Below are 17,242 nucleotides of genomic sequence, written 5' to 3'. Positions count from 1 at the left end.
TGAAGAGTTCAATCACGTTGCACCAATTCTACCTGTGTGACCCTTGTGGCGTTCGCGATGATATGGTGGATACAGCTATGTGTCCTTTGTGTGCAACCAAATCCATTGAATCGGTGCCATTTTGGCAACACATCCCAACCGGCTGCTGTGATTCTGGAATTCCGGATTTGGACATTGCGGGTCCTGTCGATGCCTGGAGCAGCGGGCAAGGCCCTGTGCTGTTTACCGATACTCTCCTGTTGCTCCCTTGCCCCTCACGGGGTTCCTGCTGCTGGCAGGCAGTGGTTCTTGGGAGGCTGGAAGCAGGAATGAGGAGGTTGTTGTGAAGTAAAGGGTCTGGTGAGTTGGCACGCAAGAGCTCCATTGTTCACGGCGCCGGGGACCCGGGTTCGATCCCGGCTCTGGGTTACTGTTCGTGTGGAGCTTGCACATTCTCCCCGTGTCTGCGTGGGTCTCACCCCCCACAAGTCAAAGATGTGCAGAGTAGGTGGATTGGCCACGCTAAATTGCCCCTTAATTGGAAAAAAATGAATTGGATATTCTAAATGAATTTTTTTTTAAAGAGGTCCGTCGTCACACAGCTTGCCCACCATGTCAAGGTAGCAGGATGAGGTGGAGATGGACAAACAAGGAGGGAACATATTGTTATCCTCACGGTAGCATGGTGGTGAGCATCAATGCTTCACAGCTCCAGGGTCCCAGGTTCGATTCCCGGCTGGGTCACTGTCTGTGCGGAGTCTGCACGTCCTCCCCGTGTGTGCGTGGGTTTCCTCCGGGTGCTCCGGTTTCCTCCCACAGACCAAAGATGTGCGGGTTAGGTGGATTGGCTATGCTAAATTGCCCGTAGTGTAAGGTTAATGGGGGGATTGTTGGGTTACGGGTATACGGGTTACGTGGGTTTAAGTAGGGTGATCATTGCTCGGCACAACATCGAGGGCCGAAGGGCCTGTGCTGTTCTAATTCTAATGTTCTCAGTCATAGTTAAAATCCAACAGGTTTATTTGGAATCACTAGCTTTCGGATCGCAGCTCCTTCCTCAGGTTCCACGTCAGTGAAGCTTGGTGCCACCCTCCTTTGTGCCATCTTGTTGGCTGGGATGAGTGTGTGTGGGGAGCTGAGTGCTGATGTGCAGTTGCAGCTTGTCGGCCTCTCAAGTGTCAATCCCGAATCCGGCTTTTATTTGGAACCCATTAACAGTCGATGAATTGATCTGGGAACGGCGCCAATTTTGCTGTCCTGGAACACCGATCCCGGCGTCAGCACTTAATCTCTCAAACGGAGAATCCCGCCTTCCATCTTTTAAAGAAATCCACAGGTTAATATTTGAAACAAGGTCTTGATCAGTACAAGGCTACGGCTGAGATCCCAAAAAGATGATTCCCATGGAAGGGACAGGGACAGAGACAAGCCCCAGTTCAGTCCAGTTATAAAGCAGGGAGCAAGGAAACAGGTTCCAAATGGGAAAAGGGCGGCAGGGAGCAGATTCCAAGTGAAGGGGGAAGCTGAAAATCGGAGGCCCCGTGTCAAGGGCTGCTGGGGCAAAGTCCCATTCCTTTGTCGCGATCGACGATTCGTTGTCGCATTCTGCATGGTGCGGTGAAACAGCTGAAACTGTGTTTGTGAGGTGGTGCTTGAGACTCAAGAATCTAGGAGAACGGAATCTCAATTGAAGCTGTAAAATAGGAGCAAGGGGGAGGCCATTCGGCCCCTCGAGACTGCTCCAACATTTAATAAGATCACGGTTGATCTGTTTGTGTTTCCAGTTCCACATTCCCATCTACCCCCGATAACCTTTGATTCTCTTGCCCAAAAAGAATCTATCCACCTCAGCCTTAAAAAATATCCAGCGACTCCGCCTCCATCACCTTCCGAGGCAGAAAGTTCCGAAGTCGCACAACCCGACAAGAGAAAATGGGTTCTCCTCATCCCTGTCCGAAAAGGGTGACCTTTAATTTTACAACAGGTGCCCCTGGGTCCCAGAATCATCCTTCCCCTGCCCACCTTGCCGAACCCATTCAGGATCTTATAAACTTCAATCAAGTCATCCCTCACTCGTCTAAACTGCAGTGGAAGCCAGTCTGGTCTGATGACCTTTCCTCATCAGACAACCCGCTCATTCCAGGGATTAATCTAGTAGCCCCCTCCCCGACCTGCCTCCAACTCATTTATACCCTTAGTTAAATTAGGAGACCAAAACTGCACATAGTTTTTGTGATGGGGTCTCCCCAGTACCCAGAATAACTGAAGCACAACATTCTTACTTTTATGTTCAACACCTCTCATTAAAGAATAGCATTCCATTAGTCATCTTAATTATTTGCTCTTGCTGCATAATCTTTTCTGACTCATGCACTAGAACACCCAGATCCCTCTGCACCTCGGAATTCTGCAGTTATTCTCCATTTAAGTAATACTGTTTTCTTTTATTCTTCCTGTCAAAATGAACTTCACATTTTCCCACATTATACTCCATCTGCCCACTTACTCAATCTATCCTCCCAAAATGGAAATGTCAACCTCCTGCTGACAAGAGGAGTACCACCAACCCTTCATCAAGGAGGGGCATTCTCCTCCTCACCACCGATCCCCCTCAAACCCCTCCCACAACCTTCAGCCACCGCACCCTTTTCAGCCACTTCGCAACAATGCTAAATGTTTCTGCCAAACCACTTAGCATTGTTGAAGTGGTCAGCAGCTGTCAATCATAACAAGAATGTTTATAAACATTGCAATTAGGATCAATGGAGGATACTTCAGATGCAGTCAAGTGTGAAGGGAAAGATAAATAAACAAACCTCCTGGCAGTGTTGTTTAAACCATTAAGCTGTCATTCAAAGGCAAGTTAATGATATTGCACAGTGAAATTAAATGAGTGCTTCGCATTTTAAGGGATCTCAGGAGACTTTGAGCCTTTTCAAGTGTTGTGGGCTTTCTAGGAAAGCTCTGACAGTTCAAAAAGCAGCAGTTTCAGAAGTAAAGGGCTGAGGATAGATGTGAGGAAAGGGAAAGTGATCCTAACTTGATTCTTCACTGAACTGTCTGGTCTACTCAGCTGCCAGGCAGAGCAGTTCAGAGTGATACAGCCACCTCAATGTTTAAACAACAGAGGGCTGCCTGAGATCAACATGCCAAGAGTGACCTTCAGGTTGCCCAGGGATGAAAGGGGCAGTCCAGACACGGGACATCCGTCCAGGCGGAGTCCCGGGGTCAACCCCTTACCCACAGCCTGAGCCCATCCAGCCCCCAGGACCCTTCCGCTGCAACCTGCCAGTGGCAGAGAGGAATGTGAGCAATAGGCTGACCCCTTTGATCACCCCTCTGGGTCCATCGAGCTAGGACTGCGTTTGGCAATACTTACATCATAGCATACCCGGTGGAGTTCCCGCTATGGGGGTTGGAACATAACTGGGGGAGGGGTTGTGGTTGCAGCTCACTAATTGCATTTGGATCAATGGAAAGGAGGTATTTTGCCCGCTATTGCCAATGGGGAGCGAGCGGACACTGGGAACACAGCTGCCGCACAGCGCCAATCCTGTTTTGGCCCAATGTGGGATTCTCCACCCATTCAGGATTGCCGATCCCAGAACAGAGAATCCTGCCCCAAAACTCCACACGGTTTTCCAGTTGTGGTCTCACCAAAAGCCTGGACAATCACAGCAAAATCTATTTATTCCTGTGCTTCAATCCCCTTCCAATAAAGACCAACATGCCCTTTGTTTTCTTAATTGCTTACTGTTCCTGCATACAAACCTTCTGCGTTCCTTTTACAAGCACACTCAGGTCTCTTTGCACATTGACACAAAACAAGTTTCACACACTTTGAAAAATATTTTGCTTTTTTAATAATCTTTGTCACAAGTAGGCTTACATTAACACTGCAGTGAAGTTACTGTGAAAAGCCCCTAGTCGCCACATTCCGGCGCCTGTTCCAGTACACAGAGGGAGAATTCAGAATGTCCAATTCACCTAACCTGCACGTCTTTTGGGACTTGTGGGAGGAAACCGGAGCACCCGGAGGAAACCCATGTGGACACGGGGAGAATGTGCAGACTCCGCACAGACAGTGACCCAAGCCGGGAATCGAACCCGGGTCCCTGGAGCTGTGAAGCAACTGTGCTAACCACAGTGCTACCGTGCCGCCCACTCTGTATCTAATCCGTGCCCTGGGAGTGATTGATATCACCAAGTTATATAAATAAATATCAAATAAACACACCGAGGCAATACTGGACTAGACCTTTAAAAAAAACATTTTATTGTAGTTTGTCAGAAATCTTCCCAGTGAACAGCACAGGCGAGGTAGACAATAAAATACTGTAAAGTGGTGTGAGGGGCTCAGTTCAGGGCTCACATTTGACTCAAAGGAGAATCTTTTCCCCAGTTGAGAATGTGAAACTCGCCAAGACATGGGGTGGTTGAGGGGAAGATCAGAGATGCATTTAAGGGAAGCTCGAGAAGCTCAGTGGAGAGAAAGGAATAGAAGGCCATTCTGATAGGGTAGGATGAAGAGGGAATGGGAAGAGGCCCTTGTGGACCAGCATGGTCCAGTTGGGCCGAATGGCCCATAAGTTCTACATCCTGCATAGTGCATGCTTGGCCCCTCCCCTGACCGCAAAGCCGAGATGGGAAACGCACCACCGAACTCAATAGGCACTGACTCAAACTTCCCCTCAAATCTACGAACATTAAGACAGGACACCCCACTGCACAGACTGAACAAAGGCAATGCTGCTTTGCCAACACTGGCGTAGAGCAGAATTTGTGGCTCAATTGGAAATCTCAAAACACCGGGTCAGGATTTTGAGGATTATTGAACCAATGCTTGTAGATGCAGATCCACCATGATCTCATTGAATAGTGTAGCAGTCCTACGCGGCTTCCTCCTGTTCCAGTGTAAAAGAGAGTTTGTCGCCCATTAGGAGTTCATATTTCAATCATTGTGCACACAGAGGAAGCTGGTGTGTGTGGTGTTGGGGCAGGACGGGGGGTGGGGGCTTCAGAGTCAGGCACATTGTTTGCTACAAGTGTGTCTTCCCCCCCACGTTCAATGGCAGAGAGTAAAATTCAACACCATCCCGAGATCTGAAGAGTAAAAAGAGTCCTCGGCCCGTTAGATCATCCACTGGTCTTGATCCTGCTCTGCACCCTCCATGTCGATCTGCAGGGAAGAAGAGATTTAGGGAATTATTGTCATACCCAAAAATAAAAATATAACAACACTCTGCACTTTAGCAACTCTCCAAGCCTGACTCCAACAGCACCTTCCAAACCCACGACCACTACCATCTAGAAGGACAGGAGCAGTAGATACCTGGGAACCCCACAACCAGGAGGTTCCCCTCCAAGTCACTCACCAACCTGACTTGGAAATAGGTCACTGTTCCTTCACTGTCACTGGATCAAAATCCTGGAACTCCCTCCCTTACGGCACGGTGGGTGTACCTACACCTCAGGGATTACAGCGGTTCAAGGCGGCAGCTCACCACCTTCTGAAGGGCAATTAGGGATGGGGAATAAATGCTGGGCTAACCCACATCCATGAACAAATAATGACAAGTTTGACTGCACTGCAAATCCCATTTTGAAGTGGTAATTTCAATTCCACTCAATCAATTAAAGGTTCAGTAAGAAGTCTGACAACACCAGGTTAAAGTCCAACAGGTTTGTTTCAAATCACTAGCTTTCGGAGCACTGCTCCTTCCTCAGATGAATGAAGAAGTGGGTTCCAGAAACATATATATATATATAGACAAAGTCAAAGATGCATTACAATACTTTGAATGTGAGTCTTTGTAGGTAATTAAGTCTTTACAGGTCCAGGTGGAGCAACTGGAGAGAGGGATAATCCCAGGATAAAGAGGTGTCTCAAGCCAGGACAGTTGGTAGGATTATCCCTACTAGTGATGAAAGCTCGTGATTCGAAACAAACCTGTTGGACTTTAACCTGGTGCTCTAAGACCTCTTACTGTGCCCACCCCAGTCCAACGCCGCATCTCCAGATCACAATTAAACGTTCAACACAGAAACTCTCACATTAACATTGACTCTCAAAACATGTCTACATGGAACAGAAGATCATTCATCCTCCGGAGAGTTTTTCTTCAGTTATTCAATCAGATCACAGTTGATCTGGATCTTAATGCTATCCACCTGCATCGGTGCCAAAACCATCCAAACGATGGCCTTGATCACCCATCCATCCTGTTGCACATTTTTATCCAGAGAACAAGGTGTTCAGGAGGTTAATAGCCCGTGTCCATGTTTTAGCTCACACCGAGTCCCACTCTGCTCCCACCCCTCTGCTCACTGACCTACACTGGCTCCCAGTCCAGCCACATCCTGAATTTAAAATTCTCATCCTTGTTTTCAAATCCCTCCAACCATACAACAAACCTCCCCCCTCATCTCTGCACTCCTCCAATTTGGGCTATTGTGCGAGGACAATTTTTAAATTTATTTTAAAAATAAATTTAGAGTACCCAATCAATGTTTTCCAATTAAGGGACAATTTAGCGTGGCCAATCCACCTACCCTGCACATCTTTGGGTTGTGGGGGTGAAACCCACGCAAACACGGGGAGAATGTGCAAACTCCACACGGACAGTGACCCAGAGCCGGGATCGAACCTGGGACCTCGGTGCCGTGAGGCAGCAGGGCTAACCCACTGCGCCACCGTGCCGCCCGGTGTGAGACCAATTCTAATCGCTCCACCATTACCGACCGGGCCTTCAGCTGCCTGAACCTCAACCTCTGGAATTTCCTCCGTAAACCAGTCCCCAAACCACACCCGCCTCCCTAAACCTGTCCCCAAACCCCACCCGCCTGCCTAAACCTGTCCCCAAACCCCACCCGCCTGCCTAAACCAGTCCCCAAACCCCACCCGCCTCCCTAAACCAGTCCCCAAGCCCCTCCCGCGTCCCCTCCCACCTCTCGCCCCAAACCTCCCACCTCGTCTCGCAAACCCCTCCCATCACTCCCCGAAACCCCTCCCCAAACCCCTCCCGCCTCCCAACTCTCCCCAAACTCCTCCCACCACTCCCCAATCCCCTCCCACCTCTCCTCCAAACCCCTCCCTAAACGTCTCCTACCCAAACCCTCCTGCCTCTCTCCACAAAGCCCTTCCATCTCTCCCTCCCCTCCCCAAGTCCTTCCTGCCTCTCTCCTCAAACCCCTCCCGTCTCTCCCACCCTTTCCCCGATCCCCTCCTGTCTCTCCCCAAACCCCTCCCCTCCCTCCCTCTCCTCGACCCCCTCCCTCTCCCAAACCCCTCCCGTCTCTCCCCAATCCCCTCCCCTCCCTGCCTCCCTCTCCCCGATCCCCTCCCCTCTCCCAAACCCCTCCCGTCTCTCCCCCTCTCTCCCCAAACCCCTCCCGTCTCTCCCCCTCTTTCCCAAACCCCTGCCGTCTCTCCCCAAACCCTCCCCGCCTCCCTCTCCCCGATCTCCTCCCTCTCCCAAACCTCTCCCGGCTCTCCCCCTCGCTCCCCAAACCCCTCCCGTCTCTCCCTCCCTTTCCCCGATCCCCTCCCGTCTCTCCCCCTCTCCCCAAACCCCTCCCGTCCCTGCCTCCCTCTCCCCGATCCCCTCCCGTCTCTGCCCCCCCCTCCCCGATCCCCTCCCGACTCTCCCTCCCTTTCCCCAAACCACCCCACCTCTCTTTCCTCCTTTAAGACGCTTCCTAACACCAATCTCTTTGACTAAGGTTTTGGTCAACTGACTGAATATCTTTATGTGGTTCGGTGCCACACTTTGTTTTATAATTCCCTGTGAAGCACCTTGGAGCATTCCACTACACTAAAGATTCTGGATACATATTATATATATATATATATATACATATACTGTTGTACTGAGCCCAATGGATTGCTCACTCACTGCCTCACACCTCCAAATACTGCCGTGGTGATGCTATCCCCTTTGCGAACACGACCAACTGATCAGAGTTAACATTTATCTGACCACTTGGGGACCATGCTGAATAGGAGAGGTAGAAACTGGACTTGATTCTGCCGTAAACAATACTGTAAAATACCAATTCTGTTACTGAACTTTTCACGGACTGTGACCCAGAGCCGGGATCGAACCTGGGACCTCGGCACCATGAGACAGCAGAGCTAACCCACTGCGCCACCGTGCTGCCCTTTCTGCTACTGAACTAATAATCCACAGAGACCGAGTTCAAATGACGGTTAGATAATTGAAACTTAGATTAAAGCGATCTGGAAATAAAAAGCTGCGAAAGTGACGATGAAGTTGACAGAATGCAATCTGGTTCACTGATGTCCTTTCGGGAAGGGTAGCTAGCACCGTACCCATTCTCCAGCCCCACACCAATGTAGCTGATTGTTAAGTTCCCTCAGAGGTGATGGTTCCGTGGATCAGAATCACTACCCACAGTATTAGAAGGGGTCGAGGGCCTTCTCAGGGCAGCTATAGATGGTACAAAAAGACAGCATCACCAACGACAATTATATCTTGTGACTGGACAGAGAGAGGGTCTCTCGAGGATCCGTCATGTTGCACCTTCAGAAAGCTCGACAGACGTCCAACCCAACTGTGAATGACTGATTCAAGTGAATAAGTTTGTTTATTTTGGACAAATGGTGACAGTAAATGGTAGGTGCGACGCCAAAGTTAGAAGGATGAAGTTGACCTGGAGGGATTGTGTGAAGCTGAAAGACATGTTAGCACCAAGAAAACTGAAGCTCGTAACAAGGGAACAAGAAAAATCCTCATAAAGATGCTCTAGTCTTCCGTCTGTCTCCGAAATCCGGACAGTACTTAAAGATTTGTGGAAGGAAATAGAGGCCTTTGAAAATGTGGAAGTTAAGACGCATGCTAAAAATTCCGTGTATGGGCCACCAGACTGATGAAGACTTTTTTGAAATTGCAAGAACAAAGTGAGCTCCAGAAAAGAAGATGTCAGATTTTGATCATTGGGAGCTGGAGCTGCAGGGATCTCTCCTGGAGGCAATGGGGATGTCGGCAGAGCCAGGGGTCGACCCGGATGTCACAGAGCGGTTTCAGATGGGCTACAGTGGACGCGTAGGGATGGCCAAAGACAGGCGAGCGTGACAGAACACCACAGCAGATAGAATCCCAACAGTGCAGAAGGAGGCCAATCAGCCCATCGAGTCTGCACCGACCCTAGGGAAGAGCAACCTAACTAGGTCCAATCCCCCGCCCTATCCCCGCAGCTGCACCTAACCATTGGACATTAAGGGGCAATTTAGCAAGGCCAATCCACCATCTTTGGATAAGTGGGAGGAAACTGGAGCACCTGGAGGAAAACCACGCAGACACAGGGAGAAGAGGAAACACACGCAGACAAGGGGAGAATGTGCAAACTCCACACAGACAGTGACCCAAGGTTGGAATTGATCCCGGGTACCTGGCTCTGTGAGGCAACAATGCTAACCACTGTGCCGCCTCCTCTCCTGGTAGGCGTAGCTACGAGCAGCAGCAGTAGCCGCCATGTAAATCAAGCACGAGGTCTCTTGGTGCCTTATTGTTATACGCAGGGAGCACCACGTTTAGGTCCCACTGGGAAAACTGGAGCCTGGGCTGAGTTTTAAGGTTGAGGTTATCCAGGCCTAACAAGCAACGGCCACCAAAATGCTAGGTTGTTTTTACGTTTGTACCAACCTCATTGCCTCCCCAATTTAATCAGTTGACTCACTTGTACAAAGGGCAGCTGCCAGCAGGTACAAGTGATTCTGTCACGGAAAAGATGGCACCCCACCCCACTGTGCTCCGATTATCCCCAACCGTCACAACACTCACCTCATTTATCTCTCCGTCATCAGGCGACTCATTGTAATCATTCATCTCGTCCATGTCCTGCATGTCCTCATCTTCCTCAGAGTCCTCTTCGCTGTCCTCGTCATCTTCATCATCCTCCTCTTCCTCATCATCATAGTTCTGCTGTGAGCAACCCCAACAGACCATTAATGAAAGGAGAGTTGATTACATCACATCATTTCACTCGACATATTAAAGATTTATACTCATGACTTAACTCTCTGAAATACCCAAAAACGCTTCATGTAGGAACAGGAAGAGGCCATTCATCCCCTCGAGCCTGTTCCACATTCAATAGCTGATCTGCATTTTAACTCTATTTATCCATCTTGGTTCTGTAACAACCTTCTCCAACAAAAATCTAGCAATTTCAAGTCTTGACATATTCAGTTCTATCGCCCAGTAGGTTAAGGGCAGCAGATACATGTGAACACCGTCACTTACGAGTACCCTTCCAAGCTTCACACCTTCCTGAAGTATATATCGGCCTTTCCTTCACTGTCACTGGGTCAAAATTCTGGAACCTTCTCCCTAACAGCACAGTGGGTGTACCTGCACCACATGGACTGCAGCAGCTCAAGAAGGCAGCTCACCACCACCTTCTCAAGGGGTAATTAGGGATGGGTAATGAATGCTGCCCAGCCAGTGACACCAAAGTCCCAAGAAAGTCAATACATTCCTTTAATCATTTTGATTAAAGTTACCACTGAATCTCCACAGACAGACAGCAAAGTGTGTTGGGACAATTCGTGCTAGATTAATGCCATTGCTGGAACTCAGTGCAACTCTCTGGCATGTCTTGTGGTTCTGTCCCTGCCTCTGAGCCAAAAACTCAGTCGCAAAGGTTCATGTCCCAGTCCAGGACGTGATGGCCGAGGAAGGTGCGTTCATAATGTGACCAAACAGGTAATCAACCTGTAAGTCCCTCCAACCACACACGCCACGGGCAGCTGGTAAGAGCGGGAGATCTTCCTGGTCAGCCACGTGGAGGAAAGAAAGCTGGAGCCTCGACCATCACCATCCACAACTCCAGGCTACAATGTGTATGTTCACAGCAACTTGCATTCCCTGTTTGAACTGTAACAGACCACCGCCAAAAAGAGGATGTGCCCAAAAGCTTTCTTTTTTAGCAGACATGGTGGTGGTAATGTCATTGGACTAGTAAACCAGAAGCTCCAAGCCAATGCTCTGGGGACATGGGTTCAAATCCCAACACGACAACTGGTGGAATTTAAATTCAATTAATAAATAGAACATAGAACATAGAACAGTACAGCACAGAACAGGCCCTTCGGCCCTCAATGTTGTGCCGAGCCATGATCACCCTACTCAAACCCACATATCCACCCTATACCCGTAACCCAACAACCCCCCCCCCCTAACCTTACATTTTTATTAGGACACTACGGGCAATTTAGCATGGCCAATCCACCTAACCCGCACATCTTTGGACTGTGGGAGGAAACCGGAGCACCCGGAGGAAACCCACGCACACAGGGGGAGGACGTGCAGACTCCACACAGACAGTGACCCAGCCGGGAATCGAACCTGGGACCCTGGAGCTGTGAAGCATTTATGCTAACCACCATGCTACCCTGCTGCCCCCCATGCTACCCTGCTGCCCCTGGAATCTGGAATATAAAGCTAGTCTCAGTGACGGTGACCATGAAACTATCAATTGTAAAAGCCCATCTGGTTCATTAATGTCCTTCAGGGAAGGAAATCTGCCGTCCTTACTTGGTCTGGCCTACATGTGCCTCCAGACCCACAGCGATGTGGTTAACTCTGAAATGGCCGAGCGAGACACAGTTCGAGGACAATTAGGGATGGGCAACAAATGCCGGCCCAGCCAGCGATGCCCACATCATTGAAAGTATTTAAAAAGATTCCCTCCCACATGCAACACAACCCATTTTAAAATGTACGCAGCAGGAGCTGGTCATTCAGCTCCTCAGGGGCAGCACGGTGGCGCAGTAGGTTAGCCCTGCTGCCTCACGGCGCCAAGGTCCCAGGTTCGACCCCGGCTCTGGGTCACTGTCCGCGTGGACTTTGCACATTCTCCCAGTGTTTGCGTGGGTTTTGCCCTCATAACCCAAAGATGTGCTGGATAGGTGGATTGGCCACGCTAAATTGCCCCTTAATTGGGAAAAAAATTAATTGGGTACTCTTAAAAAATTTTTTTTTTTTAAATGTTTTTAATTCAGCTCCTCAGATCAGCGAAGATTACGGCTGAACCTGACCTCAACTCCACTTTGCTGCCTGCTCCCCATATTGCTTCATTCACTTCAATCTAAAAATCTAACAATTGTACGATGAACTGGTGTTGAATTATATTCAATAATTCCAACAGTTCTCAACACTTTGAAGGGAAGAAATCCTCAAATCAGTCCAAAACGACCAATTCCTTTCCCTAGGGTCGCTGTTCCCATTGTTAGAATTTCCCCAACCTCACTGCACAAAAAGACCGCATTAAATTAAATCAAACGGCATTGCTTGTTACAGAGATGCAGTCAGATACTCACCTCCGAGGCAGGCTTTCCAATTGGGACTAGAGAATTGTTCTTTTCAGCAATACTCTGCAGCTGGGCGCAGGGAGGCAAAGAGATAGAGAGAAATAAAACTGACACAATCATAATCTCGCAGCCCAGAGAATATTCATTACAAAAATATAGCTCACCCACCCAGCCCCATTAACAACAACATCCTGAGCTCCCCAGACATCTGTAAGGGTCCGGGGGGGGGGAGATCCCATTGTTGGTGGGGGTGGGATCTTAGTCTCACATATTGTTAGAAATACTTTGCACAACGAATGACAAAATCCAAGAATTGTTACAGTGTAGGAGGCCATTCAGCCCATCTCTGAAAGAACATCTCTATTAGTCTCATTCTCCCACCTTCTCCCCATAACCCTGAACATTCTTCCTTTGCGGATAACAATCTAATTCCCTTTGGAAAGCTTCCATTGAACCTGCTTCCACCACACTCTCAGGCACAGCATTCCAGACTCTCGCCACTTGCTGCATGACAACGTTTTTTCTTATGTCGATTTTACTCCATTTACCAATTACTTGAAACCGGCGCTCTCTCATTCGCGATCCTTCCACAACAGTTTCTCCCTCACCGCTCTGTTCCTACCCCTGTGATTGTAAATACCTCCATCAAATCTCCTCTCAACCTTCTCTTCTCCAAGGAAAACAATCCCAACTTCTCCAATGTATTGTCTGAACTGAAGTTCCTAATCCCTGCAACTAATCTCATTAACCTTTCTGTTTCCTCTCCAACGTCTTCACATCTTTCCTCGAGCGTGGTGCCCAGAACTGGACAGACTGCTCCAGCGAAGGCCCAAGTTCAACATAATGTCCTTGCTCTGATACACTATGCTCTATTAATGAATAATAATTAATGAAGGCGAGGATATTGTATCTGCTCTCTCAACCTGCCCTGCCACTTTCATTGATACACCCAGGTCCCCCGGCACCAGCGCCCCCTTTTAGAATTACACTCACTATTTTATATTGTCTCTTACTGTTCTTCCTATCAAAATGAATCACTTCACATATCTCTGCATTGAACTTCATTAGCCACTTATCTACCCAATTCCACCAACTTCTATGTTCTTTTGAAGTTCTACACTATTCTCCTAACAGTTGTCAATTCTTTTAAGTTACAGATCATTCCCTAACTTCAATATTGTTCACTGTAGGGTAGCACGGTGGCGCAATGGGTTAGCCCTACTGCCTCACGGCGCCGAGGTCCCAGGTTCGATCCCGGCTCTGGGTCACTGTCTGTGTGGAGTTTGTACATTCTCCCTGTGTTTGCGTGGGTTTCACCCCCACAACCCAAAGATGTGCAGGGTAGGTTAACTGGCCACATTAAATTGCCCCTTAACTAGAAAAAAGAATTGGGTACTCTAAATTTATTTTTTTTTAAATAATGTGCACTGTACACCAATGTTTCGGTCAGTAGTATTAATAATGCGAATAATTTAATTTTTTGCAAAACCTTCAAATTTACTTGTCATGAATGTGTATTTTCATTCTCTGCCCCAATAGCTTCACTTGCGTGAAGTGATGTTTGAATTCACTGTATCTGTTTCATTTCATATTATATAATTGGGGCAATTCTCTCCTTAACTTTCATTCTTAGGATTAAAAGTCAGCCTCTTCACACTTGGGGTCATTCCTGCTCTGCTCACCTCCGCCCCACACCTAGGGACACAACCTGGACAACAACTAGCGGTCGGCAATGGCCACCTCCAACAAGAGAAACTCGAATCATCTTCTCTTGATAAACAATGTTGAATCCTCCACCATCAACATTCTGGAGAGTTACCATTGACCAGTAATGGAACTGGAACAGTCATATATATACTGTGGCTACAAGAGCAGGTCAAAGGCAGGGAGTCCTGCGCGAGTAACTCACCTCCTGACTCCCCAAGACCTGTCCACAATCTACAAGGCACAAGTCAGGAGGACTGTCTGAGAGGACGAGAGAGATATGGAGCAGCAGAGAGCTTTCGGGAGGGCATGGCAGATCTCAGGGGACTGAAGGCACAGCCTCCGATGGGGGAACATGGGAGAGGGAGGAGGTTGCTGAGCCTTTGGGCCTGGTCCACTGTTCAGTGAAGATCACGGCTGATTTGTAAAACAGCTCCCTAGGCCCACATTTTCCCCATTATCCCTTAATATCTGTTGGATAAAACAAATCATCAATCTCAGATATAAATTTAAGAGTTAATAAAGCATCAACTGCTATTTGCAGATTTCCAAATTTCCTCCTCCTTTGTATATTGCCATGTTTCCAAACTTTAACCCTGATCACGAAGGGTTGGAAGCAGAGATGATGCATGATTTCAAAAGGAGATAGGATGGGCAGCTAAGGGGGAATAAAACTTGCAGACTTACAAACACAGAGAGGGGAATGAGACTGACTGGGTTGACTCAATGGGTTAAATGGCCTTCTTTTGTCACGTAATAAGTGTGATAGAATACTGTCCACTTGCCTGGAGGAGTACAGCTTCCGCAATGCTCAAAATGCTCGACAAACCAGCCTGTTTGATTAACATCCCCATCCACCACCTTCACCACTGGTTCTGCAGCCGTGTGTACCACCTACACATGGACGGCAGCTCACCACTGCCGGCTCTCAGCAATTTTGGATGGACAACAGATACTGGTCTAACCAGCGACACCAACATCACAGGAATGAATTATAGAAAGAACAGACTGACACTGACCCAAGCCTGATGCTGGTTCTCTTGTTGTTGAAGTTCATTTTCATCCACACATGGTCGATCCAGATTAAACCATAATGACTCCGTCACTCGGGGAAAGAGTGAGGGGAAAAGTGTTGACATCCTCAAAAAACAGAAAAAAAAACTTCAGTTAGGAACTGAAGAAGGCAAGCTTTTTCTAGACCTCTATCTATTTGCAAAGTAAGTAGAGCTGCAGATCTGTGAGCTTTGTGCATTTTTATGCCTGTCTCCCAAGGGCTCTGGGTCATGTACCCCAGCTCGCTCATTCCAATAGCCAGTATTCAGGCAGTAAGGTCAGAGCATCAGCTACTCAAGCACCAATGATCAATGTTCTATTAACCAAGGATATTCAATCTCTTCTCAGCCTTTTGGCCAAGATCGAGCGTGAGATCAGGTGTAATGTCCGGATTTGTTGTCTCTCTTATGGGGACCATGAATTTGATTCAGTTTGAATTGGTTTTTGGAGCAGGCAAGGAGCTGGATTAGGGGTTTGCTCCTGTCCACACTCTGAGCTCTGGCTTTGTAACTCTGATAAAGGAATAATAACCTCCCAGGGTATTCAAAAATAGGGGGCCAAGCTGGGTATGAGAGGGGACAGTCTGGAGGGACCGGCTCGGCAGGCTGAATGGCCTCCTCCAGTTCCTGCAATCCTTAGCGTTGGGAATGGCGGGGCTGGCTCAGCCTGGAGCACAGGAGGAGGCCATTTGGCCCATTGGGTCTGGGACAGCAGGGCAGAGGCTGCATCACGTGGTTTGCTGTGGCTGCAGTGAGAGGCGATGGCCACTGGGGGGAGTCAGCAGCTGTTGGGGGGTATGAGGGGGGTATGAGGGGAAGGGGGGTTGGGGTATGAGGGGAGGGGGGGTTGGGGTATGAGGGGAGGGTGGGGTATGAGGGGGGGTTGGGGGACCCCCGTCTGTTTCTCTCTCGCGCGGATTCTCCCGCCCACCTGCGAGGCCGCCGGAAGTCGGTCCGCCGCTGAAATCCCTCCCCCGGCGGCTGCTGCGCGACAGGAAAGTTCCACTTCCGGTGCCCCGTGTGCGGCGCTCCCGGATGTCCGGGTGGATTTGAACTCAGAGCCGGAAACCGCGGTCCCCAAACCGGGTATGGGCCCAGCCCCCCCCCCCCCCCCCCACACCCCAGCCCCCCCCCCCCCCCCCCCCCCACCCCCCAGCCCCAGACCCCCAGACCCCCGCCCAGACCCACCCTCACCCCCTACCCCCCTGTTCACCCTAACCCCACACCCCCTCTCACCCACCTTCACCCCCCCTCACCCACCTTCACCCCCTCTCACCCACCTTCACCTCCCCCTCACCCACCTTCACCCCCCTCACCCACCTTCACCCCCCCTCACCCACCTTCACCCCCCTCACCCACCTTCACCTCCCCCTCACCCACCTTCACCCCCTCTCACCCACCTTCACCCCCCTCACCCACCTTCACCCCCCTCACCCACCTTCACCCCCTCTCACCCACCTTCACCCCCTCTCACCCACCTTCACCCCCTCTCACCCACCTTCACCCCCCTCACCCACCTTCACCCCCCTCCCCCCCCTCACCCACCGCACCCACCTTCACCTCCCCCTCCCCACCTTCACCCCTCTCACCCACCTTCACCCCCTCACCCACCGTCCACCTCCCCCTCACCCACCCTTCACCCCCCTCACCCACCTTCACCTCCCCCTCACCCACCTTCACCCTCCTCACCCACCTTCACCCCCCCTCTCACCACCTTCACCCCCCTCACCCACCTTCACCCCCCTCACCCACCTTCACCCCCTCACCCACCTTCACCCCCCTCACCCACCTTCACCCCCTCACCCACCTTCACCTCCCCCTCACCCACCTTCACCTCCCCCTCACCCACCTTCACCCCCTCACCCACCTTCACCTCCCCCTCACCCACCTTCACCTCCCCCTCACCCACCTTCACCCCCCTCACCCACCTTCACCTCCCCCTCACCCACCTTCACCTCCCCCTCACCCACCTCACCCACCTTCACCCCCTCTCACCCACCTTCACCCCCTCTCACCCACCTTCACCCCCTCTCACCCACCTTCACCCCCCCACCCACCTTCACCTCCCCCTCACCCCACCTTCACCTCCCCCTCACCCACCTTCACCTCCCCCTCACCCACCTTCACCTCCCCCTCACCCACCTTCACCCCCTCACCCACCTTCACCCCCTCA

General features: G+C 50.1%; 1 protein-coding gene across 6 annotated transcripts; it reads right to left on the bottom strand.

The window, feature by feature from the left end:
* Window positions 1-4,232: 4,232 nt before the first annotated feature.
* anapc15 (anaphase promoting complex subunit 15) lies at window positions 4,233-16,075 on the bottom strand. 6 transcript variants are annotated; one of them, XM_038818290.1, is made up of 5 exons: window positions 16,001-16,075; window positions 15,037-15,157; window positions 12,323-12,382; window positions 9,783-9,923; window positions 4,233-5,158 (listed from the first exon to the last, which is right to left on the bottom strand). In XM_038818290.1, the coding sequence occupies exons 2-5, from the start codon at window positions 15,154-15,156 to the stop codon at window positions 5,111-5,113; spliced, it is 369 nt and encodes a 122-aa protein (XP_038674218.1). In that variant the 5' UTR covers window position 15,157; window positions 16,001-16,075; the 3' UTR covers window positions 4,233-5,110. The 6 variants fall into 6 exon arrangements, with proteins under 6 accessions (XP_038674218.1, XP_038674219.1, XP_038674220.1 ...); XM_038818291.1 differs by having other exon boundaries at window positions 9,783-9,920; XM_038818292.1 differs by having other exon boundaries at window positions 12,323-12,376.
* Window positions 16,076-17,242: the final 1,167 nt, after the last annotated feature.

Source organism: Scyliorhinus canicula, chromosome 14, assembly GCF_902713615.1.
Source record: "Scyliorhinus canicula chromosome 14, sScyCan1.1, whole genome shotgun sequence".
NCBI lineage: Eukaryota > Metazoa > Chordata > Chondrichthyes > Carcharhiniformes > Scyliorhinidae > Scyliorhinus > Scyliorhinus canicula.
The sequence above is the reverse complement of the archived record's forward strand: the minus strand, read 5'-3'. Positions and strand labels throughout refer to the sequence as shown.

What these genes read in the sequence shown, in the direction of transcription:
- anapc15 (XM_038818290.1), bottom strand. Translation starts at nt 15,156, where the DNA reads ATGTCAACACTTTTCCCCTCACTCTTTCCCCGAGTGACGGAGTCATTA. An exon ending in AGAACCAGCATCAGGCTTGG is followed by an intron (nt 12,383 to 15,036) that starts GTCAGTGTCAGT and finishes CCCTGCGCCCAG; the next exon opens with CTGCAGAGTATTGCTGAAAA. An exon ending in TTGGAAAGCCTGCCTCGGAG is followed by an intron (nt 9,924 to 12,322) that starts GTGAGTATCTGA and finishes GGTTGCTCACAG; the next exon opens with CAGAACTATGATGATGAGGA.